Source organism: Gossypium raimondii, chromosome 7 (genome assembly GCF_025698545.1).
Source record: "Gossypium raimondii isolate GPD5lz chromosome 7, ASM2569854v1, whole genome shotgun sequence".
Lineage (NCBI taxonomy): Eukaryota > Viridiplantae > Streptophyta > Magnoliopsida > Malvales > Malvaceae > Gossypium > Gossypium raimondii.
Window position 1 is genome coordinate 50,403,573 of NC_068571.1, and position 26,351 is coordinate 50,429,923.

The 26,351-nt window shown below is 32.1% G+C and overlaps 4 protein-coding genes across 11 annotated transcripts; 2 read left to right on the forward strand and 2 right to left on the reverse strand.

Annotated features, from left to right (window-relative positions):
* Positions 1–1,106: 1,106 nt before the first annotated feature.
* Positions 1,107–3,690, forward strand: LOC105769458 (protein BLISTER-like). Of its 5 annotated transcripts, none has more exons than XR_001126046.2 (5): positions 1,107–1,125; positions 1,347–1,426; positions 2,470–2,589; positions 2,769–2,834; positions 3,353–3,690. XR_001126046.2 is itself a non-coding variant. In XM_012590228.2 (4 exons), the coding sequence occupies exons 1-4, from the start codon at positions 2,051–2,053 to the stop codon at positions 3,395–3,397; spliced, it is 258 nt and encodes an 85-aa protein (XP_012445682.1). In that variant the 5' UTR covers positions 1,438–2,050; the 3' UTR covers positions 3,398–3,690. The 5 variants fall into 5 exon arrangements, 2 of the variants coding, with proteins under 2 accessions (XP_012445682.1, XP_012445601.1); XR_008197619.1 differs by lacking the exon at positions 1,107–1,125 and adding an exon at positions 1,210–1,228; XR_001126036.2 differs by lacking the exon at positions 1,107–1,125 and having other exon boundaries at positions 1,146–1,426.
* An 8,801-nt stretch (positions 3,691–12,491) lies between these two features.
* Positions 12,492–16,892, forward strand: LOC105769248 (protein WVD2-like 5). 4 transcript variants are annotated; one of them, XM_052633538.1, is made up of 9 exons: positions 12,492–12,705; positions 13,267–13,520; positions 13,608–13,856; positions 13,947–13,987; positions 14,200–14,268; positions 14,401–14,500; positions 14,583–14,654; positions 14,734–14,844; positions 16,002–16,892. In XM_052633538.1, the coding sequence occupies exons 2-9, from the start codon at positions 13,281–13,283 to the stop codon at positions 16,476–16,478; spliced, it is 1,359 nt and encodes a 452-aa protein (XP_052489498.1). In that variant the 5' UTR covers positions 12,492–12,705; positions 13,267–13,280; the 3' UTR covers positions 16,479–16,892. The 4 variants fall into 4 exon arrangements, with proteins under 4 accessions (XP_052489498.1, XP_052489499.1, XP_012445242.1 ...); XM_052633539.1 differs by having other exon boundaries at positions 14,404–14,500; XM_012589788.2 differs by having other exon boundaries at positions 13,267–13,517.
* Positions 16,893–21,253: 4,361 nt separating this feature from the next.
* LOC105769167 (uncharacterized) lies at positions 21,254–22,593 on the reverse strand. The gene is made up of 3 exons (XM_012589665.2): positions 21,905–22,593; positions 21,622–21,794; positions 21,254–21,525 (listed from the first exon to the last, which is right to left on the reverse strand). Exons 1-3 carry the CDS (start codon positions 22,337–22,339, stop codon positions 21,468–21,470), a joined length of 666 nt encoding a protein of 221 aa, XP_012445119.1. The 5' UTR covers positions 22,340–22,593; the 3' UTR covers positions 21,254–21,467.
* A 1,508-nt stretch (positions 22,594–24,101) lies between these two features.
* Positions 24,102–26,308, reverse strand: LOC105769050 (EIN3-binding F-box protein 1). The gene has a single exon (XM_012589470.2). The coding sequence runs from the start codon at positions 26,193–26,195 to the stop codon at positions 24,354–24,356; it is 1,842 nt and encodes a 613-aa protein (XP_012444924.1). The 5' UTR covers positions 26,196–26,308; the 3' UTR covers positions 24,102–24,353.
* Positions 26,309–26,351: the final 43 nt, after the last annotated feature.

Sequence of the window (26,351 nt, forward strand, 5' to 3'; positions counted from 1 at the left end):
TCAACTTTTATGTTGGGATAAAACTTGCTTTTCACATTCGCTTAATATAATTTTTTTCTATTTTATGTTTTTAAAAAAAAATTAATTTTCTCAAATTCAAATCCAATTAATTCTTTATAATTGGAATAATAAATTGGTGTAAGACAGTCTCACTATTCCATAATTCTTATTTTCCCTTTAATTATATATAAATATTAAATACCAAAATTTAAACACTATATAATAAACATAAATATTTATTTAAACTCTAAACCCTAAATAGTAATATTGCACAGATTAAATCCTAACCTTAATGCTAAATTTAAATATATATATATATATAATGATTCATTTGTCTCTCTAATTTTATAAAAATTCATTTGAGCTCTCTATTTGTTTTTCCGTCTTTTTAATCTTTTAATTTGCGTTTTTTATCAAATCACCTAACAGTAAATAGAAAATCTAAGGTTTTTAATTTTATTGACTTCATATACACATGCATTGTCACATGGGTGACTCGTCACTTTTAATTATTTTTTAATTTAAAATTTAGAAAATTATTTAAAATTATAAAAATATATTTTTAATATTTTAAAAATTAATTAAATGTTGACGTGTCATTTATGTTGCAATCCATGTATATTAAATAGTGAGATAAAATAATTTTTTATAAAATTGGAGGGTTAAAAAATTATTATGCCTCTTAAAATAGACCATGTCGAAAAATATTACAAAAATAAAAATAATATTAGAACTTTAAAAATCCAAAATTTTATGAAAATTATAAGAAATTATAAAATGGTTAAATTATAAAATTTTATTTTTTTCAATATGATAAATTTAAGGATTAAATAAATAAATTACTAAATTAAATTCATCATAATGAGTGTGTTGTTCTTTTCTTTTTTTCTTAATTTGCTTTAAAAGAGTTTTCTAATAAAAATTTATGTGCTTTTAGTTTGAAATTTAATCATCAATATGCTTAATTTTTTTAGGGTAAATTACCTAGTTGCTTACCCAATTTTTAGGGCGTTTTATTTTGGTCACTCGAAATTAAATTTTTGCAATTTAATCACCCAACATTTAGGACGTTTTTATTTTTGTCATCAAAATTAAATCCTAGCATTTTGTTCCAGTGAAAATTGGGTAACTTCAATTGCTTTTTTTTTTCCTCTTTTACCCATATATTCTTCTTCAGGCTTTTCTGGTGTTTGGTTACCCTTCTTCTCCCCTTTCCCCTTCCCCTTGGGTTGCAAATCAGTGTTCTTGGATTTTCTGTGTTTCTCTTTTTTTCTAATTGAAATTTTCATTTTTTTCCTTATTTGGTTTTGCATTTTTTTTTTAATTCTGTGTTCTTGGATTGACAGGAGCAAAAGTTCTTGATCGGAAGTTCAATAATAAAAATGTCTTGCTTCATTTCCATTATTTATTGCTTGGTTAACATTCTGTAAGGCCTTTGTAATTATGCTTCAATATCGTGTTTCAGTTTTTTTTTTGTTGATTATTTTCTAATCTTGAGTTTCCCCTGTTCTGCATCAGATATGCATGTACTATGAGTCCATAATCCATATTATTTCAGTGATAACATGGGGGGTGTACTGAGGACATTGTTATTTGATCCCTCTTTTTTCTTTTTTCTCTTATTTAAGGGACTTACATTTGTTATGCTCAGGTGTAAACCTTGATGGAATCTGTTTTCACTTTTCTTTCTCAGAGAGTTTTTACATAGCTTTATGGCTCTGTAATGATGGTCATTGAGTATATCCGTCCTGTGGATTTTGATCTAGCATTCTCGTCTCCCAAAAATATTTTAAGTTTTACATTTTTCCTTTTATTTTCACTGGGCTTTGGGAGAGGTTGTTAAAACTTTTGCAAAACCAGTGAACTTTTGTGGTATCTACCAGATTGGTTCAATGCCATTTGCTTATTTTCTTGGCATATGGTGGAAGTCGTGACTCGTGAAAAGCATTAAAAAATAGCTCGTTTTAGTATGTATAACCTAAGTTGTCGGATTTTGGATCAGTTAATATCCAGAATCAAAGAATCACTGCAAACGTGATATATTGTTCTTATGGTTCCTTGCTATTCTGTAGAATCGGTGAGTTTATTTGCTATTCTGTAGAATCGGAGTTGTTCTTATGATCAATGTTGCAAACTTTTGCTTCTAAAGATGCTTACAGTGGGAATTTTTATTGTTAGACTCCTGTGACTTCTTTTATGACTCTTCAATAGTCTGATCAATAAAGTCTTTGTTTTGAATGATTTTCTTTTGTTGCAAAGGATGGTGCGTAGGATGAATTCAGTTTTATGCTGTATTTTAAAATGCTATGCTGTCTGTATGCTGATCTGCATTTTATTCTCTTGTGTTCTTTGTCTGGTGATGTTCAAATTGTTAGGGAGCTTGTTACAAATTTGTTAACGGTTTTGTTTATTAATGTTTTCTCTGTTCATTGTCTTGGCTTTTCTAATCTATTCATCCTTATTCTGCAGCATATTGAAGACTTGACTCAGGAAAAGTTTTCACTGCAACGAGCTCTTGAGGCCTCACGTACATTACCAGAATCTTTGGCTGCTGAAAATTCATCTTTGACTGATAGTTATAACCAACGGGTTTGTTTCCAAATATTAGATTAGCAGCATTACCGGCTGTCATGGTCATGATATGTTTTTTTTTATCAGTTCATCGTGCTTCTCCATTGCAGCACTTTCTGTCATTTCATTATCCTAATTTGTATTCTCAATCCTTCTTAAAAATCTCTTAATTATCTTACATTTACTTTTCTCCCCAGAGAAGCATTGTCAACCGGCTAAAATCTGACATGGAGAGCTTACAAGAAGAAATCAAGGCCCAACTGGTTAGTATTTACTATATTTAGGTACTGGTAGTCACTTCAAATTGTTAGAAATAATTGAATCTCATATAACTACATACCACTTTATGTCATATGGTTAATGCAATGGTGTTTGTATGGCATGTGTCATGTGTGCACATATGCACATTGGTTTAGACTTGTTTGTGCTTAGATAAAGTTCTATCTAAAAATTGAGATACCTACTGCTGTCTATTGCATCTCTGGTGGTACCCATTAACCAAAAAATGCAGTACAAGGAACCCTCTTGAGGTTGTCCATGTCTATGCCCTTTGATCTACACTTGAAGGGGCCTTAAGTAGTGCTATCCCAAAGTTATTAAATATTGGGTTTGTTTCGGTTTTATATTCAGGTTGGGCCTCTCAACCTATTGCCTATTGGTTTTAGGTTAGATGCTTAATAACTTTTTATCTATAAAAATGATCCTAAGGCTGGAGCTTGTCCATTTTTCCTGGATTCAATCAATAAGTCTTTGTTTTGAATGGTTTTCTTTTGTTGCAAAGGATGGTGCACAGGATGTTGTTGAACTTTGGCCTGCAATGCAATAGGAAACCAGCAGCAAACCAGCGTGCAGACCAGCATCCAAGCTGAACCAGATAAGCAGCAGCATTTTGTTTATTTTGTTCATTTGTAACTTGATTTAGTTGCAATGTAATTTATACTTAAAGTTAGTAGGAGTAGTTGTTGATTTATGTTTGATGTTATAGCTGGTATGTCAGCTACATTTTGTTTGTAATTCTATCTAGGCTTTAGTCATGTATCTTATACTTGACTCGTTCAAGCTTTTGATGGTTTTTGAACCATGAACAATAAGAAATGAATCAGATATGTTGATGAAGAATTGAACATGTGGTTTCTATTGGATTTCTTCTGAAATTAAGAAATGAATCCTTTTTCATTCATCATTGCATTGCTTCATCTTTAGCTCAAATGTGAATCATTTTGCATTTTCTCTTCTGATGAATATTCCAATCTATTGGACAAATACACTAGTGTGATGTTGGAAACATGGATCTAGATTTGAATTGTATGCCTTGGGTTTCAATATAAATGAAGCAGAAATTATATATTTAAATTTGATTTATTATATAAATAGTAAGAATGAAATGAAAAGTATAAAAATATTTTGAAAATATGAATGTTACATTTTTAAAATATTTTATCCAATTCTGTTGAAATAATGTTTTGATTGATTGTAGGCTAAACAGGATTTAACAATGCTAATGTTATAAAGTCATATTTTGACGTCTTTAATCTTATATTATAACTCCAATGTTAAACTAAATCAAACTTAAAGTTTAAGTTAATTTTATCACCCCAATGTCTTATAATATTGTATTAGTAAAACATTTTAAAGGATTTGGTATGTAGGCAAAATTTCATACAAACATAAATAACGAAATTAGTTCAATTGAGTAACACGTTAAACCTTCTTGTTAAACCGAAACATTCAAGAACTTATGTGCTAGGAATTAGTAAAACCCAGTAGCATATTTATGTAATTGTAATAATTCATTTTATTTATTTATTATTGAAAATAAATATAATTGTAATAATTTTAATCATTTATTAATTTTATAATTGTTAAATAATTTTAAAAATTTATATTATATATCATTTTTAATCTAATGTCCTTAAAAGTCATTTTTTATTTTCACCTCACCGCTACAGCTGCGTTTGAATTCAAACACACACTCCACCGCTGTTTCTAATCTCACTGCTACAGTACCCAATCTCACCGCTACAGTAACTAATCTCACCGCTACAGTAACTAATCTCACCGCCACCGCTGTTTTTAACCTCACCGGAGCTAAACACACCGCCCATCCAAACTAAGGGTGGGTTTGGATCGACGATTGGGTGCGGTGCAGTTCGTTTAACTTACTTTTTGTCTCACGCTACAGTATCTAATCTCACCGCCACCGCTATTTTTACACTAACCGCAGGTAAATGCACCGCCCATCCAAACTCACCCTAAGCCTTAGTCACCCAAAGTTTAGGGTGCTTTCATTTTAGTCACCCAAGCGTTAAATCTCTAACGGAAGTTAACTGTACACACCAAATCATGTTTATACTTTCATTTTAGTCACCCAAATTTTAGGTCATTTTTATTTTGGTCACCCAAAAAATATTTTTTTAAGTATTGATTGGGGTAAAAAAAAATCAATGATTAAAGTGAAAAAGCGATATAAATTAAAATAATAAACAAAAATGGTCAAATTGTGCTTGTTTATCCCATTGATGAAAATTCTAAATTTGGGTTTTGAATTATAAAATTTTAAATATTAACATTCAAAAATATACTAACAAATTGGGTGACATTACCAATGGGTAAAAAAAATTCAACAATTTATTTTGATATTTTGAAATTATTTTCATCAATGGGATAAACAAGTACAATTTGATAATTTTTTGTATTATTTTAGTTTCGACCTCTTTTTCACTTTAATCCTTGATTTTTTTTTACCCCAACCAATACTTAAAAAAGATATATTTTGGGTGACACAAAATGAAAGTGACTTAAAAGTTGAGTGACCAAAATGAAAGTGCAAACATGACGTGGTGTGTACCGTTAACCTCCATTGGAGATTTTACGCTTGGGTGACTAAAATGAAAGCGCCCCAAAAGTTAGGTGACCGACTAGGTAATTTACCCTGTTTAAAAAAATTAAGACTTGAAAAAATTTATTTATTTAAATAGACTCAATTTTTTTAAAAAAAAAAAGTCAAATGGAATTAAGATGATAAATTGAATCACAAGTTTTGGCTTATTAATTTAGACGGTGTTCACCTTATTCAAGAATAGAGTTTGAATTATAATTGTACAAAAAAATCTGTTAACTTGACTAATTTAAACCCCTTTTTTTTACTCAAATCGATTGAATACTCACATTTATCTCTAACCGAACAATTTAGAAATTGTTATACTACTATTGAAACTTTTCATTATATTTTGCTGGGATTGATATTTGGACATGATAACTCGAGAAGAATTCTATACGCCATCTCTACGAATCTTAACATTAAGTATGACCCTAATTTTGTGTTGATTTTGATGGAGCAACAAACTCTAAATGCAGATAGTCTCATATAGTTATATTAAAAAAAATTGTGTATCTATTATGGTATATTTGAAGGCTTAAACAAGAAATTATTGTTTTGTTAACAAAATAGTTATAATATTTTATAGTGGAAGCAGATGGAAAAGATACATCATACAGGAGGGCAGATCTCCACACACTACTGATGACAGATATTCGATGTACCCAAATTTATGGATGCTTTCGGCTTACACCTCTGTTTTCAATGAATGGGTTTCTTTGTGAGTTTTTGCTACCAAACATCCTTCAATGAATGGGTTTCATTGGATGTTTGCATGGTATAAGTGGAGAGGAGAGTTTATTCACCACCTTCCAAGATGCCTGCGCCTTTTCCACCAAGTACCAATAGTGTTGGAGATGTGTTTACTAATCTGGGAATCTGCAGTAGAAGAGATGAACCTCCTTGACTTGCCCCAACTGCTTTCACTTTGTCTGTACTAATTTTATCTTGTTTAATACCCAATAATAACTCACCTTTCCTTGGACTCGAGAGCTTTTCTGCTTCAGAAAGTTGTCTCTTTCTCATATTATTATTCTTTTTAGTCCAAATCCAGTGTTGTCATCTCCCACAATTAATTCAATAAATGTATTCATTATTCCATCTGCTGTTGTAAATAAAACTCCAGTTTTAAAAGTCACGCCATCATTTATAGTTTGTTTTAATTCAAGTCTTTTAAAACGTTTAATATATTTTTGTTCATATTTGATTTCGAGACGTTTGGTATACGCATAATCTATTTATGTTTTTGTTTAATTTATTCCATTGATTTTTTTTAACGAATTAATACATAAATGTTATGTTCATAAAATAATTTTAAAAAACGAGAAAGATAAATTGACATTAATTATAATGTTGGAATGATCCAGAAACAAACTAAAGATGCGTCAACTTGACCAAATTAGCTAAAATTTTCATCATAGCCTCGCCATCGTCAAATCAACCTGACGATGAACACCGATCAATCAAGAAAAACTATAAAAAGCCTCAAGAGATCCACCACATTAGTAATGCACAAAAGTCAAGTTTCAGATGGCTTATCTTCTTATGATTTATCATGATGAAGCATTTCAATAACGATTCTTAATAAGTCTGGTACCACTCTTATATTGGCAAATCTTCCATATATATCAGAACATGACTAAAAGTTAAAAGTAAAAAAAAAAATCACATTTGCTTTTAGAGAAAACAAACTAAATAAAACAAAAATTATGAAAATGTCAACAAAATAAAATCACAAAACTATGGATAAAACCACAATAGTGTGAACTGAAATTAAAAAAATTATGAAAAAAAAAAGTTGACAACTTACTCAAAAATTGACTCCATGATCAACGAAAAAAAATTTAATTTGAAAAAGTTGAACCCCAGAAGTTTTTCTATGATTGAAAAATATTCATTCAATGAAATTTTTTCTACACTTCAACTTGACCCACAATTGATTGATATAGAAAATATAGAGTACAATATATGTAAATTCATTATAAAGGCAAATCTATAGGCTAGGCACTATTTCACATATCTGCATACGATGGCCCGTGACCAAGATATGCATGACAACCCAAGACATTTATATGAGTAAATTAGGTTTACTTAACTTATTAGTAATGATCCAATTTTTGGAACATTTTGAAAAATCGATAATCTATTTGAAGTTTGGTAACCCAATGCCCACTCTATTAAGTTACAGGTAATATGTTTAATTTGAATTGTAAGAGATATAGATAATAGGGAGTTTAAATTTCCTTTGAACTTTATCTTGTTGGTAAGTTTGAATTTAAGTTGATGTAATTCAAATTGCACCGTTGACGCATGGGGAATTCAACTATAAATAAAAGCCTCCCCAACCTTAATCTTATCATTTACCATTGAGTTATTCAATACATTGAGATCATTTGCTCAACTTTCTTCAGTGTTTTTAGTTTCTTGCTTGTTTTGCCTTACTAGCTTTTTAGCCTTAGAATTGTTTAAGATTCTCAACTTGATGAAAGCTAAGAGATTAGTGAAAGATGATTAGAAGTCTTGATGGAAGATATGTTTTAGTTAACTTGAAGTTCCTAAATAATAGTTCTAAAGTTGGAATTAGATTCAAATAGGAGAGTTGTGAGATATGAAAATTTTGGAAATTAGGGTTCTAATTAAGGGAACTAAATGAAAAATATGCATTCATGTTTTGATTTCTTTTGGCTTTTATGCTTGAAATTTTTGAAAACTGGTATGGTGATATATTCATATGAAATTGTATTATAGACTATGATATCATGTTAACAATGAAAAATGCCTTATTAAACGAGATTGGTCAGCATTGCGTGAAATAGAAAATAAGCTGAGGATATAAAGTTTGTTTACACAGTTCAGTTTTTTTGCGCCTATGGAGCCTAACTCAATGAGAAGTACCCATTATCTTCAAACTCTTACACAATGATCCTAAATCTATCACATACTCGTGACATTTTTCTTGCTTGATTCTTTAGATCAGAACCCTCACTACTAAATTCACCCCTGTGAATTCAACAAGTAAAATCACAAAGAAAAATGTTTTATTAACAATATGCACTCACAATATATAGTTTGTCACTTGAACAAATTTAGTGCTCTCAATTTTAGGGTGATCCAATCCTTCAAATATGTTTTCCCATGTGATATGATCTTCATTGATGGATTGGATATCATTCACATAATCAACACATCCGATAAACATGATTCAATAAATTATCAGCAATACAAATATGGAAACTGAATTAAACAACTTTAGTGGTCAAGGCGTAGAAGCTCAATTGCCTTTTCGATATTTTTCAACAAAGTTATTAATTATATTACTTAGACTTATATTTTATTTATTATGAATTTAGGGAAATAATTAAAGAAAAAGGAGATTAAAAGGTTATTTTTGGCAAGTTTTTATGGTGTGGACTTTCAACTTACACTACTTTAGTATTTTGGCCATATAACTTGATCTATAGACCTCCATTTTGATTCCATAATATACCGTTTCAAAGGGAATTGTAATATATAACCGAAGTTATTTTATGACTGAGCCTAAAAAATGTCAAGAAGGTATCTAAAAATAGCTTGAAAGTTTGACGTGAAAACTTGCCAATAAATCTGGAAAAATTATGCTTTGTCTAATTAATGCATTTTTGTATTTTCTCCATTATGTGATCGCTCCCTATAAATAGACATTATTAAGTTAAGATCTAGAGATAACTACCTTAGTATTTTTTTTAATTTTTGTGTTTTATTTTCTCCAAGAATTTCTAAACTCTGTTCTAGTAATACTTGTGACGAATAACATAATTAGATATAAGTTACGTATGCAATTTATGTTATTTGGACATGCGATCTAATTTAAATGAACCTCGCTGGTTTGTGTTTGTTGGTTAGAATTAGGTCTTTCTAGTTCTTAATACTATTGGTAAGCTAAATTCTAAGTGCTAAGTTATAAGGTTGTTTATTAATAAGGGGAATAATCTCTACGAATTTCCTCTTAGTTATCAACAAAGTAAGGAGAGATTGGTTATTATGCGCAACATTGACAACTATAACTAATTTATTAAAGAACACTGAAATTATTCTTGCATCAAATATCAAACACATAAATCAAAACTGAGATTTTAACTTTGACTGGATTCTCATTATACTAATTTTCTTATATTTTATTTTGTGATCTTTGTTTACATTGTTTTAATTTTAATTTTTAAAACCCTTAATATTTGTTTTTACTTGTTTTTAGTAAATGAATAAAATTAACATCAGTCTTTGTGGATTCAAACTTAGTTTACTGCTATCTACTAATATTTTTATATTTTAGTAGGATTTTATATTTGTAAGTCTCGACAAAATGTACAAAACGCTTGACAATTGTATGATATTAACACAATCTATGTTTACCATAGTTTGGCTATACTTAAAATATAAACCACAAATTTTTTCAAGACTAATGACATTTTAGGTCCACCGTATTTTCTAAAAGAAAATAAAAAGCTAATTTATGCTATTTTTAATTTATTATTTAATAAAATAATATGTTTTTTTCTTTTATTAAAAACATTCAATATAATTTTTTAATGTTTACACTATAGTAATATATATTATATAGAATTAATTATTATGTGCTATAAATGACATGATATATAAAATAATATATTAAAAAATAAAAAATAGGCAAAACCAAGCTGGACTCTAGTTTTGAATGTTGGAGCTCAAGCTCAATCTATATTTTAAGTAAGCTTAATGTCCAAACCCTCTCATATTTCACGTATTAGGATGAGCTTTAAACTTAAACAATTAACCCAACCCATGAAAAGTTTAATATTAGTTTTAAAAATTTGATTACCTGAAATCACTCTATATATCTTTACATCGAGTCTATTGCTTTTAGAATAAGCGATAAATTATCTTGAATTGTGGAGAGGAAGAATTCTGAAGACTACTAATAATTGTCATATATTTCCTTAATTTCTTACACAACTGTATGACAACCTGATTAGCCGGCAAAAGCTTTATTTCTTGATGATAAAAGACAATGACTTCATGATATTAATTCTCCTATATTTTGAAGCTTTCATGCATTGCTAATCAAAGATACCCTTACCATTAAGAAAGGTTGGCCCATCACACTTGCCCTTTCTTTATTTTTTTCCATGTAAAACATTTTCTTTTTCACAGTAGAGGTTATTTAAGGATTGAATTTGAAACACGTGTCCATTCAATAAAGATGTAATGAAATGTTATTTTGCAAGCAGGTGAGAGCAGTGGCTACGTTAGGGTTGCAAGTGGATGAGATAAGCATGAAAAACACAATACGTGGTGGACTGGAGGCAGGCATGAATGCATGGCAGCAAGAACTGGGCCATCATCACTCGTGCAACTGCTAAGGAAATGTACCCAATAAGGAAGGGCAATCCAACATGCCCATTTATTACTTCTGTATCTTAACGTTCATTTAACTTTCTTCATATATTTCTTGAGTTTTAATTCGATTGGTATGAGTGCATTAAAGTGTATTATCCTCCTAATTATGAGTTAGAAGGGATTATATTTAATTCTAATCATTATATAAAAAGAATAAACATAATCAAAACCTATAATAAAATTATTTAGAAAAATAGCCTGTTTTATTATAAGAATATATTGAGTTGTCTACATTCAAATTTTAAACTTCATGTTAAAGCAATGGAAATAATTTGGTTTATAAAAAAATTACAAAATTTAAAGTGGGTTTGAAGGAATAATTTTAAAATTTTAAAGATTTTTAAAATGATAATATTTCAACACTAATAATTGTAATTGCTTGGTTGGGATGAATAATTATTTAAAAAAACTTAGGTTATCGGAATTTTACAGATTAAAATATAGAAAATATTCAATATGTGAATATCATTATATTTCTAAAATTTCTAAAATTTATAATAAAATAAAAATTTAAATATGTATATTAAAGTTAAGTAAAAGTTTTGTAAAATTTCAATATTACAAATTTTTACCATATTATTTTAGTGTTAATAATTGATGCATTAGTCCTGTTAGTAAATCACATAAAGTTAAATTTATTTTAATGTTAAAAAATTTACTGCATGGGTTGGAATATTTAATTAATATTGCAAATTAGTTTGAGTTGCATTTTAAAATTTTTAAAAAATAGATTAAAAAAAAGTCCCGCCACTTTCAAATTTATTAAGGGCATTTCTTATCGTCATTCGTCACGCTCCGGTCAAAACATGCAATTAACTTAGCTCACCATGACGCCAACCTCGCGCTTGCCCTTCCTTAGGGTGCAATGGTCAAAGGTCTAATTTTAGTTTTAATCCCTACAAACTTTGAAATTTAATTCACTTACTTTGTTAGCCTCATATTGGTAAATAACGTTAGTTATTACTGTTAAGAGATTATGTGATTTTTTTATCCGTAACCATGAGATGTGACGTGGTGATCGTTTATATTGTCTTTTAATTATATGGTTGAGGTTTGATTTCTGCTTACGAGAACGAAACATATTTTATAGTCAATCATTTAGTTTTTCGAAGAACTCTCACGATAATAGAATTAATTATTATTGTCGATAGTGGATATCCTGATTTTGACAAAAGAAAAAGAATGTTTTTGTTGTTATTTGATCACATAATCAAAGTCAAGAAAATTCATAATAATTTTTTATAAAATTTTCATGTCAATAATTTTAGAATGGTATTATCATTTTAACTACTATAAAAGCAGATGATTAAATTATACTGAATTAAAATATGAGGATTAAATTTTAAATTTGGCATAATAAAAGGATTAAAACTAAAATTAGACCATGGTAAACAACACTTGAAAATTTTACCGAACTCCACTGACTAAATTTAAAATTTCAAAACTTTTTTTTAAAAACTGGAACATTCACTGCTGGTGGGAGGAGAGTTATATATGATTGAATTTTAACTGTATTTAAAATATTTATAATTTTATTTTAGATATTAAATAATCCGTCGTTTTCCTTTGAAAGAGAGTTATGGATTTGAAAGCCTCTGGTATAAAAGACCTTTCATACCCAAAAAAAAAAAAAAAAAGAGTTCAAATTCCAAATATTTTATTTATTTTTATTTAATTATCTTTGAAGATTCTTCCTGGTTTGGGCCCTAGACTCTCTAATCTTCGCTGTTTATCTTACTTTCTTCATCTTTTTTCTCAGATCCTTTCGATTTCCTTCACTGATTTCTGTCATTAATCTTCGTCTTGGCTTTTATGGAGATTTGATTTAACTCACACTTTACGAGGTAAGAAAAGAAAGAAAAATAAGTAATAATTTTCTTTTAGTTTTCTGAAAATTTCTCGTTTCTTTGCTTCCTGAGAAAACCGATGGATTTCATGTTTTTTTTTTTTTTTTTTGGCTAAGAGTAGATCAATGTGAAGCGAAATGTGTTAGTTGTTTGGTGGCGTTAAAGATCTATGTACTTTCTGGAGCTTTGCTCTACCCAAAGCATTCATTTTTTACTCGCTTTTTCACTGATTTAATTGAGTTTTTTTTTTTTTGGAAAATTTAAGCTACTGCCGAGCTTATTATGAAATCGACTTCTGTTTGCTGTTTATCATCAAATATAAGATCTAATTTAGCGTGTCTTTTGCTATTTTCCCCTCAAATTTTATTGCTGCAAAAAAAATAGAGAGCCGATAAATAATTTTTGGAAACCAAAATTTGAACGCGAATAGAAATGGACCTATGAAAGTTAGTAAGCATAATGTGAATTTATAATTGTTTTTGGGGTTTGAGAATTTCGGATTAGTGGAAAATGCTATATATGTTGTAGTTAGGCTTAAACTTTTTTTGTTTTTATTAGTGTTGCAGTGTGTGATGGATTCGGATAATCTCTTGTCTGCGGGTGGGCTTGAGGTTGCCCATCAAAATGGTGTTTATCCGCAACTTCGGGTGTCTGGGGACGACAGTGGTATTTTGAATAATGTAAATGGAAATGCTGAGGAAACTGTCGGGACTTGTTCGCAGAATGGAATAGATGACAATGGAGCAACTATGGAAGCTAGGGAACGATCGAATGACTTAGTCGATAACAATGGATCAATTGGTTCTAAGGTGGTAGGTCTTCCATTTTATTTGAGTGCTTTAATGAATTTCCATTAACCAAGTCTCATTTCATATTCGTGCGTGTGCTTGTCTTCGTAGGAAGGGGAAGTAAATGATCATGTGAATGTGAAGCAATCCAAACCTCAGAAGGTTCAAAGCAAGACCAAGAATGAGAAGCCCTCTGGTACCAGAAATGCTTCTTCAGCTTTAATGAAGAAAAGTAAAGATGGAAAAACTGCAGAGGTGAGGTTGACAGCATCCAATGGCGGATCTGTGGCTACAAATTCACATCTGAAACAGCCTCTGAAAAATAGATCATGTAATGAAAGACAAGCCAATGCATCCAAGGTGAGAGTTTGTGGTATTACTGGTTTCCTTTTATTTGCATTTTCCATTGATCTTTTACTCATTGATCCTGCCATTATGATTTTCTGACAGGGTCCTGAAAAACCGGATGCAGCCTTCTCTGAAGGCCCCTTGTACGTACTACTTGTGCTCATGATTGAGTTTCTTTTCCTTCTCTTTTTTAGTGCACCCTTCTACCTTTGGTGTTCATTTTGTTATGCAACCAGGGAAAGCTCTTAGTGGCGACCTTTCATCAATTTATTTATCCCTGAAATTAACTCTATGTGCTAGATGATGACAGATGTTTTCACCTGCCATGTCTCAACTGTTTTGTTGTGTATTCCAGGGAGAAACCCAAGCTGAAGCCTCTTAAGAAGGGGCCTCTTAATAAAGCTGAAGGAGACACAGAGTCCTCGTATCCTTTTTGGTTTGAACTTTTTATTATTTCTTTCTGTCTGGGACTATGGGTTGAAAAGGTTGCTATTTGAGCACTGTTGTATTTCTATTTTTTAATGACCTATTTATGTTTATCCTTATTGCTTCATTGAAGCCCCATGGCAGCTGATGCCAAACCCCGTAAGGTTGGTAGTCTTCCAAATTATGGTTTCAGTTTCAAGTGTGATGAACGAGCTGAGAAAAGGAAAGAGGTTGGTGCTTTATATCAATTTTATGTTATTGGCCATTGCAGCACTTTTATTTTACTTAAGCCTTTACCATTGTGTTGTACAGTTCTACACCAAACTTGAGGAAAAGATTCAGGCAATGGAAGTAGAAAAGAGCAACTTGCAAGCCAAGTCCAAGGTGTTATTTTATAACTTTGATGGCTTGTCATCCTCAAATGCTTCTTTCTTGTCATAATAATATTTCAATTTTCTGCCAGGAAACTCAAGAAGCAGAGATCAAAATGTTTAGGAAGAGCTTGAACTTTAAAGCAACTCCAATGCCAAGCTTCTATCAGGAGCCTCCACCCCCTAAAGTGGAATTAAAGAAGGTTAGTTTAATGTTCTAATGTATAAAAAGCTAGATGATCTGTTGAATATAAAACTTTAATAGGCGATATTTACTTCTGTTTGAACTACAATGGCATGCTTATTCAATTTCTTTCTTTCTTCTTTTGGTCCCCCCTTTTTCCCCCCCTTTTTTTTTGTGGGGGGGTGGGGGAGGAGGGGAGGACTGAAATTCTTAACATCTATGCCCCTAAGGTTTTCTTATCATTTGGTTTGCCAGCTTTTTCTACTTGTATGCATTTGTATTCAGGCATTTACATGTTTCCATTCATCATTCTACAAGAGCCATTTTCTTTTCTGCAAAACGCTTCAGATTGTTCAGTGGGAGGACTGAAATTTTTAACATATATGCTACAAGTTTAATTTCCAAGGTTTTCTTATCATTTGGTTTGTCACCTTTTTCTACTTGTACGCATTTTTGCCTAGCATTTACTTCTACTCATCCTAGAAGAGTCATTTTCTTTTAGCAAGATGCTTTAGATTGTTCAGTGGGAAGCCATACCTCTGCAACTTTCCTTTTTAGTTGTAGTAATACGATTAACATATAACAACTTGAACTGGTTAACAATTAAATCTATCTTGTGATTGTTATGAAAAACCATTCTGAATGAACCTGGGAGCATAAAAAATTGATATTGCAAATGCAAGGTTGGCTTTGAAGGAAAATTTTCTCTAGTCTTTCAGACTCATATCATGTCATCCCAATATTTTCCATTGCATGTTTGATACTGTGCTGAACTTGGTCGATCTCTGTTAGACTAGGTCATGAGAATTGCTTCTTACTTTCCTTGGAGCTACCTTGTACTAGTCACTGTACCTCTTAGTGCCAAGTAATATCAAAGCTACTTTAGGATAAATATTTTGATCTATCTTAACATGTCCTAGTTTTGGCATGATGAGCTTACATTTATATGCTTTGGTTCAACATCTTGAATTGATAACTTTGAATGGAACTATCAGAAACCATTTTATTTTTCCTTTCTTGAATGTGCTGACAGATGTAGCATTTTATAGTTTTATTATATGTTTCTTGCATATGCAATTCTGTTTTTCAATACATCTTTTTTTATCCATCACCAGATTTTATTGCTTTCTTTTTCCTCTGCTGCAACATTTATATTTTAAAATTTCATGGATGCAGATACCACCAACAAGAGCTAAATCTCCAAAGCTTGGTAGAAGAAAAAGCTCAACTCCTTTGGACTCTGATGGTAACAGCAATAGTGGTCACCAATCAGTCCAGCTAAGTCTGGATGAGAAAGCATTTCAGAGCACCTCTTCTAAAGTAATTTCTCCTGTCAATGCAAAGAAGCCACAGCGGAAATCACTTCCCAAACTGCCTTCTCAGAAGACTAGTCTGTCTGGTTCAACAAATGACGAAAAGATATCTAATACGTCCAGTCAGAAAAAGGTAAATGCACCTAAAGCATCTACCGAGCGAAAGATAGCCTTGCCTAAAGCAACAAATGAGGAGAATAACACTTTGTCTGATGTAACAAATGAAGAATTATCTCCAACCCAACTGCAGCCAGCAGTTTCTGCTGCTGATTCAGGTGAAAGTCAGCCAGACATTGATCAAGTGGACTTGGTTCAAGAGCCGATTGCACTGGAGCATTAAGCATGGCAATGGTTTCAAGTGGATGTTCATATACAAAGTTCTTGACCTGAATTTGCCTAAATAAGGACGTCTAAGACTGAATTATTTGATGATCAAGGCATAAAAAAGATTATACATTACCGGTTATGATGTTGTCTTCTCCGATATCAGCAGCCTTGGTTATTTGGTGTGTTGCTTGCAAAGCTTGGTGGGTTTGTTGTTAGGATTCTGCATTCCTGTTTGCAGCACTGTATCTCAATTGTTTACTAAGTTGACCTAATTTATGTTGTTTAAGGATGACCTATTGAACATAATTTGGAAAATTTTGGAGTCATCTGTTGTTGCTGTTAGATAATTCATGATCGTATCGGGCTTGCCTGAACCTGCTGAACAACTTAATATTGTGAAATAAGTCCACTTTCTGTTTCTGGGTCTGCCATAGTGTATGACATTAGCGCTTGCGTTATTTTGCGGAGATTAGATCTGCTAGTTGAAATGATCCCTTTGTAGGGTATGTTTTTCAAAATGGGGTGGAATTGCTGATAAAATGTAGAAAGATTACGAGTAGATTTGTGAATTGGATCGGTTTAATTGGTTTTAGTGTGTGTATGTTTTGAGTTGGGATCATTCAGATTTACAGTTTAAGTTTTTTGTGATTCCAATTTTTACATATTTGATCATGTTAGATTTAAGTTACTTCGGATTTGGATGTTTTAAGTTACGTCCTTTATAGGTTTGGATTTGTTTCTGGTTTAGGTGGTCTAGGTTAAGGTTAAATTTGGATTTGGTTTCGATGCAAGTTGTTGATTCTTTAGATGCGGTATGAGAATTTAATTGATTGAAATATGCTTTTGATGTTAGGGAGAAAAATTAGTTTATTTTTCTTGAAATATAATCTTGGTGTACAAGCCCAATAATGCCTGGGCCCGTACAATAACCCAAAATAGAAAATTGGGCCTATCCAAATCCAACTATGAAGCCCAATTGGTTTAAGGCATCAGAAACCCTAGCAGGGTTAGCGCCGCAAGCCCCAGCAGACGTCCCAAGCACCGCACGTCTCGGGGCCGACTTCTCCACGCACGTCGTTCACGCGCACGTCACCTGCAAAAAACAGACTCAAAAGAGTCCGATTGAGATAAAATAGCAAAGTAATTAGCAGATTTTTTTCATTTGTTTTCGATTTTGGAGGCTATATAAAGCCTTTGTTTTTGTAAATGAGGGGGAGGAAAAAATAGAAAGAGAAGAAGGGCTCAGATTGTTTTCGATTCAAGGTGAATCGGTTTTTTTTTATATTGTATATCTATATCTTTTTTTTTTCCTTTTCTTTTGCGTTTTAAAAAAAAAAGAAATAACAAGAGGGGAATCTTACCTCTTTCACCGGCGACGCCAAGGGAGACCGGCTCCGTCGCGATCGGGGCACGAGCACGGGCGAACGACGCTAGGACGCTAGGGGTTAAACCCTAGCAGAGCGCCGAATAAACATTTTTTCCCCATTCGGATTCAAATGATTTTAAAAGAGAAAAAGTTGTTTTAAATAACTTGCAAAACGGCGTCGTTTCGTCCAGGCCCTGACCCGCGCGGTGACCCGACCCGAAGGGGAGGATCCGCGCGCTCTGGCGTCATAGGGTCTATTTGCGCATTGAGTCCCTCCTGTTCGTGGCACGTTGCAATTAAACCTATAATTTTTTTTTAAAAATTTAGGCCGCATATTTCTTTTTGTTTCAATTGGGTCCCTCCCTGCATAGCGCATTGGAAGGATGGGATAATATCCCTTCTGGTCCTCCATGGTTGCGCGCACGTTCGAGTGGGCCCCCTTTTTTAAAATTTTTATTTTAAATACGCCCATTGCTTCGTTTTTAACTCAATTTAGTCCATCTTTTTTTCATAATTATGCTATGTTTTTTATTTTATCCTATTTATTATTATTATTATTATTATTATTATTATTATTATTAATATTATCATTATTATTACTGCACATATATACGCATGTTTTAAATAATATACATATATATACTTTTTTTATACTTTATATTTTTACTTTTCTAACATTTATAAATTTTATATTATATATGTATGCATATATATTATATAACATATACACTTTTCGCTTCATAATTCAAGATACCCATACATTTTTATATATTCATGTACACGTTTTCCTTTAAATTTTTATTTTTATATATCCTTTTTATACATATGGCACATATTTTTATATTTTTACTTTATTTTCACAATTCTCATGTATATATTCTTATATTTTTAAGTTATTTTCACAATTTGCAAATACATACATGCATTTTATTTAGATTTCTTTCATTCCATCTATTTTATATGTACACTTATATTTACACGTTGAATGTATGCGTACACATGCATGTAAATTTACTTGTATATTCTACCCGTATATATATTTGTTAATATTTATTCATTTTGGTCTTAAATTAGGATTTGTATCGTATTGTATTAACTTTTTAACATACCCATCTAAAACTATATTTTGGTTTAAACTATTCATCAAAGTGAATTTCTTGATTTGAAGGTTTTTTTGGGTAAAGCATTATTGGAAGTTTGGGATTTTCGAGGGAAATTGAGCCCTAACGTATTGGGTTCTGATTTTCTTTGTCAATCCTAAATGATCGAGAATATTTTTATTCAAAATGCATAAAAATCATTTTTGGGAACTTAACTTGTTGTGCCCTAACGTATTGGGTGTGGCATGTTACTTTCTCGAAAGGAGGATTTTCGTATAAAATAAAAGTGACATTCAAAGTTTGGGGATTATGAGGAATTGTACCCTAACGTATTGGGACTCGATTTCTTTACATGACTTGAACAATTGATTATCCTTTTGCCAATTTCATCATTCAAACTTATTTTAAAATCTTTTTTAACTTTCGACACTAAGACATTAAATAGTCAATTTGGTACCGATTTTTGGGCGTTACGAGGGTGCTAACCCTTCCTCGTGCGTAACTGACTCCCGAACCTGATTTCAAAATTCGCAGACCAAAATAATTTTTTGAGGTGGGCCGGTCACACCTTAATAAAGGATCGGTGGCGACTCCAGTTTTACTTTTAAAAGTCGACAACTAAAATTTTGTTTTAAAAAAACAGTTTCGACACTTGAAAAGTGATTTTTTTAATTGGTGAGATTTAATTTCGAATGCAGAGAGAAAATTTTCCAATGCAGCTTGTAGAATTAAGTAACTGTGTGTAAAATGAGCCTAATCACTCATGTCATCATCTACTCCAAATCAATTTTTAAATTCCAATTTTCTCATAAAAAAATATGACATGCTACTCTGACAAAAAAATCTTTTCGTGTTAAAAACAGAAAATCTAAGGACTATTGAAAAAAATGCCATACATCTAAATTAAACTATTAATTTAAAAATTAGTTTTAAAGTAAATTTAAGTTATACATGTAATATATGAATACATTTGAATTTATATCTACAATATAGTGAGGAAAATTTACGAATTTTATATCTCACAATCTTAAATTAATATGCATGTTTTTTTAATATATTCGTATAATGGATTTGATCAAATCATTATAAAATCATTAATTTAAATATTTATTAATAATAAATAATTTTACTCAAATACTTATTAATAATAAAAATATTGGAAAATGTTAAAATACATTAATATTATTATTGGCTAAACTACTTAGTTGGGTCACCCAATTTTTGGGTGCCTTCATTTTGGCCACTCAAAATGAAATCGTTACAATTTCGTTTAGGGTACTTTCATTTTAGTCACTCAATCATTAAATCTCTAATAGTGATTAATTGTACTCGCCACATCATGTTTATACTTTCATTTTGGTCACTTAACTTCTAGGTTGCTTTTATTTTGGTCACCCAGAAAATATTATTTTTTAAGTATTGCTCGAGCATGGCGATTAAGATCATCAGGTGTTGGGTTTTATAGTAGATTCCTGAAGTGCCTCTCCAACTAGACTATCTTCATCTTGTGACCATTGTAATCAGATGAAATGTCAGTATCTATTCCAAATGCTTGAACAAGGACCACTTATAGATTAAATTCAATGTTTCCCGTTATAAGATGCTTGTCTATTAGGAGTCTCGTCAGCAATGGTTCATATTTTTGCACTATTGTCGCTTCGCCATAAAAGAGATGAAACATATAGATATCTAGCCTCTGTTGTTCAATCAAAGCGATATAAATATTAGGACAAAAGTGATATTTCCAATTTACTTCACATTATAAAAATGAGTAATTCTTTCATCAGATGTATCTAAACCTATATTACCACGAAGCCAAGACAAAGAGAATACTGCAATGTCGTTACTTGCCAAGAAATATGTACTCCTTCATATCTGAATAGGTTGGCAGCCATTACAATTCACTTATATATAGTATTTTAGAGGTTCTTAGCTATTTAAGGTTAAAAAGGAAGGATGCAATATAGTTCTATTTTATATAATTAATACAAAATAACATTCTTCAAAACAATAACTAATTAAGATAATTAATTTTGATATTAATTAAGTGATAATTAATATGCTTATATATTTGTTCAAGTAATAACTCTATTTTACAATTATCACAACTTTTTAACTAATAATTGTTTTAAATATGTAATTACTATAACTACGATGAAATTCTAATTATTTTTAAATGTATATTTATCACAACCTCTATTTTACACCAAATTTTTAACTAATAATTTTAAATTAAATATTTAAATATAAATTTAGTAATATGATGAAAGATAATTGATATTAAAAAAACTTATATAGATTATTGATAAATATTAAAATCTATAATAAAAAAATTGAAGACTTTACAGTAGAGGGTATAACATGTCTATAACATAAAATAATGTAATCCAAGAGCTAATATCAATCCAACTTCATTTCAATGATCTTTTACGCGCGGGTTAATCAATCACGCAGTTGCCGAATAAAAGAAAATCGCTCTGTGTGTAAGCTTAAGAACCATTTGATATTCGATGTTCAGTCTTTCTTTCCTTCATTCTTAATCATCATCTTTCTCAGCAGCCCATAGATATCGAGCATATGATGCAAGGACATAGCTGCCATTCACAATCACAAGGATCCATTAAAAACCAAGAGATGATTCAAGGACCAAATCAAGAATTTTGTATTAAAGGGGTTTGAAATTATGATACCAATTATTTGGAGAAGCCTTAACAGCTCGATCAAAATAAGATTGAGCAAGAGCTTCATCGCCATGGTTAATCCATATTAAATCTCCATACAATGAAAGAATTTCCCCATCGTCTGGTTTCACAATAATTGCTTTCCCGCAATATTCTTCAGCTTTCAGAAGATCACCTTGTACCTAATCAAATCCAAAAAAAGAGAAAGGAATTAAACAATCAAATGAACAGAAAAAAGAAAAAGGGTTTAGATTCTTTTTGTTGTTTCATTTTCTGGGCCCGATTTGATTACCTCTTTTAAGAATTTAGCGTAGTTTGTGAGAAGAACAGTCTCTCCAGGGTAAGTTTTGATCATCTTCCGGTAATACTCATCCAATCTTTGTTTCCCTTGACCCCAATCTCCGAACCTATCTACTCCGCCGCCGCCGCCGCCTCCATTGTCATCACCACCATCATCAACGTCACCAAGAAGGGAGAGTTGTGGGAAAGTAAAAATTTCTTCTTTGACCGTATTGGGAGACCCCATTGAACTTGTAGGTAGCTTTTGCCTATTGGAAATAACAATCTGCCTCATGTTCCCATCCGACGACGCTCGTTGGATTTTGTTGATGGGGGAGGACGTCAGAGAAATGGGTATTGATGGGATCCGGTGACCGGAGTCAACCGCCGGCGAGCTCTGAGGTATATACGTTTTGAGGATAGGTGTGGATGAGCTTCGTAGAAGCATTTCTTGGCTTGTTTTGAAGGTGTTCGTGTCTCTGGGAACCCTTTTCCGGGGAGTGTTTCAGAGAATGAAAGTACAGCAAAAAAGAAAGATATGTGTTTTTCTGTTCAAGGTTGAGGAGAGGAGACAGACAGGGAAATGCATGAACTAAAGATTGTGTGAAGTCTGATATAGACATATTCCATGGTAAGATAGGAAGGTAGGAAAAAAAAGAGAAATGGAAAAACAGGCAAAACTGTAAAAACGGCGGAGAAGAGTCTAAACCATTGACTTTTGGCTCGTGTTTTATGGCACTTGTCTTCCATGTAAACTACCACTACTTTTGTCGTATCGATGACGGTCCGAATTTTTATATAGGTTTAATTACTTATTTAGACCTTCAACTTAAAAAAAACTATTTTAGCTATTTATTTAATTGTCTTTTTTTAGCTATTTATTTATATGGACATACACGTGAATTATCATGTGGATGACATGTCAGCATTTAATTAAAGTTTTTAAAATTTTAAAATTTTAAAAATTATAAGAACTATTTTTTAAAATTAATTAAATGTTTGCATGTCATCCACGTGTATGTTACATTATCAAAGTTAACAAATGTTAACTTTTTCATTTATTTTGAGATGATTTGATAAAAATATAAATTTAAAGATTAAAAAAAGATAAAAATTGAATTAAGTTGGAAGACCAAAAGATCATTAAGTAAAGCATATGCTATTTTTTTTTAATTTTCTTTTTGTCGTGACAAAGAAGAAAAAGCATAGGCAGATGTGATGATGTTAACATTCTAAAACTCAGGCAGAAGGCACTAGGTCTAATTGCAAAAGTTGAGGACATATGTGTAAATACTCATTAGCAGCAGGTTTTCGGAATGCTATCCGACAACAAACAAATTGGTTTGGTTAATTACAAGATTGTTCCTTTGTAAAGGAGAAAAAGAATGCAGGGATTATCTATTTTTGATAATGGCTTGGATGGACAGTGTAATACGGTGCGTTTAGTTTACTTTTTGTTTTACGCTATAGTATCGTTTTAGTATCTAATCTCACCGTCACCGTTGTTTTTACACGTACTGTTAGTAAACGCACTGCTCATTTAAACTCATCTTAAGATAAAATGTAAACTAAATGCACCGCACCGCACTCCATTGTCTATCTAAACCCACCCTTAAGAAGTTGTTTATGAATTCTGTACACAATAGACCAACATTTTTTGTTCTCATGAACGTCACAAACAGCACAGGGTTTCAAGGAAAATTAGATCCATCGGATGGCAATCCATAAGGATATATAAAAAGAGTATACATGGGTTTACTATAGATGTATGGCCTTGGGCATTAGGGTGAGGAAAGAGAAAGAGAAGCTATTTGTGTTAATTTTTATATATGTTCAGAATATTTAGTTATAAATATATATATATATATATATTTATACATTAATAATTTATTCATATTGTGTTTGGTGTATTTTGTAAGTTGTTTTGTAATTATTTATCTTATGTTGTGTTTAAATCATGTATTAATTATTTAATTCTTGTGTTTAGTTTATTATCATAATTCAATTTAAAGAAAAGTGATGTGTTCCTGCACTTGATCTATAATGATTTGATTTTTAATTAATTTAAAAACTTATTTTAGTAATTGAAACTTAAAAAATATATATTTTATTACGTAATTATTTTAATTTTAATGTTAAAATTTTTATTTAAATAGATTGAAGGCTGCTTTAAAATTTTCATTACATGGTTGACTGGTTACAGACTACAGTTGAAGGCAAAATTCAACCAGCAAAACTTAGTCATGGCAGACTATATAAACTGCTGCCATGGCCAATGCCCCTGAAAGCTCCTTGAACTGCCGAAAGCAAAGGAACCAAAACTACGATGACTCCAGACTTTCAATCCACCATAGAGGAAAACAAATTGCTGTTATGTACCTAACCGCGGTACTTATAGCTGATGGACCCAAAACTCAAACAAACTGCTGCTGCTCAAAAGGAAGGGATCTATATCCATTAATTCAGAAAAGGATATTACATCTCCATAACTGTTGCACAAGCAGGTCAATTGCACTGCGGCTGATTGCCTTGCATTGCTGTAGGTTTAACCCCAAGAGGGTCTTACCCAAATTTCTGAGTGAAGGCAAGCTCTTGTCCGAGACCATAGAGCATCCAGACACAGAGAGGATCTGCACATTGATCAGATCAGAATGAGCCAGAGCTGCAATTCCAGAATCAGTGATAGCACACTTGGAGACATCAAGATCACCGAGTAACCGACAGTTCTCTGCAATTGCAAACAAACTAGCATCACTGATCTTACAACCGTCAAGATTCAGCGTTTCCAGAGTCCACCTGTGCAAATTTGTCAACCTACAAACACCTTTGTCACTCAAATTTACACAATCTTTTAGGTTAACCTTAACAAGACCAGCATTACGACTCTTAAGCAATTGGAGAAACCCTGCATCTGTTATTCCATGAAGCCCTCTCAACTCCACATGCTGCAGTTGAGGGCACAACTTCCCCATCACAGCCAAGCTAGAATCACTAAAACCAGGGCAGTTACGGATGGAAAGTGATTGAAGGGATTCACAAGGGGACAGAGGAGGCAATCCTGTGGTTAGGTCCATAACACCTAAGCAGTTCACAAGAGAAATAACTTTCAACTTTGCACTGCAGTTGAGAAGAGAACAAAAGAGCCCAATTTGGGTAATTCTGTGACAGTCCTCCAGCTGCAAGCTTTCTAGTGAACCAGCTACTTTGGCAAAAGATACCAACCCCTTATCCGACAACAAATCACATTTAAAGATGTAGAACTGCTTCAAATTCACACAACCCTTTCCAACAGCTTCAAGTCCCCGATCTGTCAAACCAAGGCAGGATGCAATTGTGAAAGACTTCAATTTTTGTAGTCCTTGACTATTACCCATTATCCAGAAACCCTTGTCACTCACATTTGGGAGGCTAGTGAGAGAAAGGTCTGTCACTGACTTGCCATAGTGTCCAATAACAGAAAACATCTCATCAGTGATATTCAAGGCCTGTAGCTTTAATTTTGTGAGGGAATAAGAGGCTGAAGACAACAAGCTTGCAACTCCTTGATCTCCAACAAGGGGGCAGTTTTTGATTGAAACAGATTTTAAATTGGGACAGTAGCATGCTAAAGCTAGGAGACCTTCATTTCCAACGTTGGCACAACTCTCAATGGTCAGATCATTCAATTTAGGACAGCCCTTCGCAATGGCGAGCAAAGACTTGTCAGTAACTGCAGGACAGTGGCAAAGGTCAAGCGTTACTAGCCGGTGACACCCATTGGCAATCTCACACAGACCATCTCCAATAGAAGACAAGTTCCACAAGGAAAGAACTCTTAAAGAAGGGCATCCACGGGAAATGGCCCTGAGGCCAACAGTAGTTACTCTATTCCAGGAATTGCTACCTCGAATAAAAAGCTTGCCTAATCCTCCACGACTAGCAGTTCCGACGGCAATAGCAGCAAGTCCACCGTCTGTTGCTTTCTTCCCTTCCAAATTCCTTGTGAAGTATCCGTCACTGTCAACATCATTATGTTCAACCTCAGAAACAATTCCAACCTTCTTATTAGTACTCTCATCCTTGGGATTCAAAGCGTGGATGATGTTGTTGTCACGGATTTCATATTTGCAGATGTTGCTTACAAGTATAAGCCAACGCTTGGAAACACAAGCGCAGGAACTCCTCTCTCGGCCACCACGTAACCATCTGAAGATTTCAAATAAGCATTCATCAGGGAGAACCTCAATTGATGGTTTCTTCTGCTCAAACTTCTCTCCAGAGGCACTGGTGCGAGACCTCTTGCTAAGAGGAAAATAGACATCCATATGATGTTGAAGGAACAAAAAGAGAAGCGCCTCCTACGTTCTATTTTGCAATATTAATAAAAATCAGTAACCCAAGTTGCTTCAAAAATAATCTCAGAAATCTAAGATTTGTCTGTATAATAAAAATGCATACAACTGAATCTTATCTCATCTATA

Excerpts from the sequence above, each read along its gene's own strand:
- LOC105769248 (XM_052633538.1), top strand. The coding sequence starts at position 13,281 with ATGGATTCGGATAATCTCTTGTCTGCGGGTGGGCTTGAGGTTGCCCAT. Across the intron at positions 13,857-13,946 it reads GACAAGCCAATGCATCCAAG|GGTCCTGAAAAACCGGATGC; the intron begins GTGAGAGTTTGT and ends ATTTTCTGACAG. Across the intron at positions 13,988-14,199 it reads GCCTTCTCTGAAGGCCCCTT|GGAGAAACCCAAGCTGAAGC; the intron begins GTACGTACTACT and ends TGTGTATTCCAG.
- LOC105769050 (XM_012589470.2), bottom strand. The coding sequence starts at position 26,195 with ATGGATGTCTATTTTCCTCTTAGCAAGAGGTCTCGCACCAGTGCCTCT.
- LOC105769167 (XM_012589665.2), bottom strand. The coding sequence starts at position 22,339 with ATGCTTCTACGAAGCTCATCCACACCTATCCTCAAAACGTATATACCT. Across the intron at positions 21,795-21,904 it reads ACGCTAAATTCTTAAAAGAG|GTACAAGGTGATCTTCTGAA; the intron begins GTAATCAAATCG and ends GGATTTGATTAG. Across the intron at positions 21,526-21,621 it reads AAGGCTTCTCCAAATAATTG|CTATGTCCTTGCATCATATG; the intron begins GTATCATAATTT and ends TGTGAATGGCAG.
- LOC105769458 (XM_012590147.2), top strand. The coding sequence starts at position 2,287 with ATGCTGTATTTTAAAATGCTATGCTGTCTGTATGCTGATCTGCATTTT. Across the intron at positions 2,590-2,768 it reads CTGATAGTTATAACCAACGG|AGAAGCATTGTCAACCGGCT; the intron begins GTTTGTTTCCAA and ends TTTTCTCCCCAG. Across the intron at positions 2,835-3,352 it reads AAGAAATCAAGGCCCAACTG|GATGGTGCACAGGATGTTGT; the intron begins GTTAGTATTTAC and ends TTTGTTGCAAAG.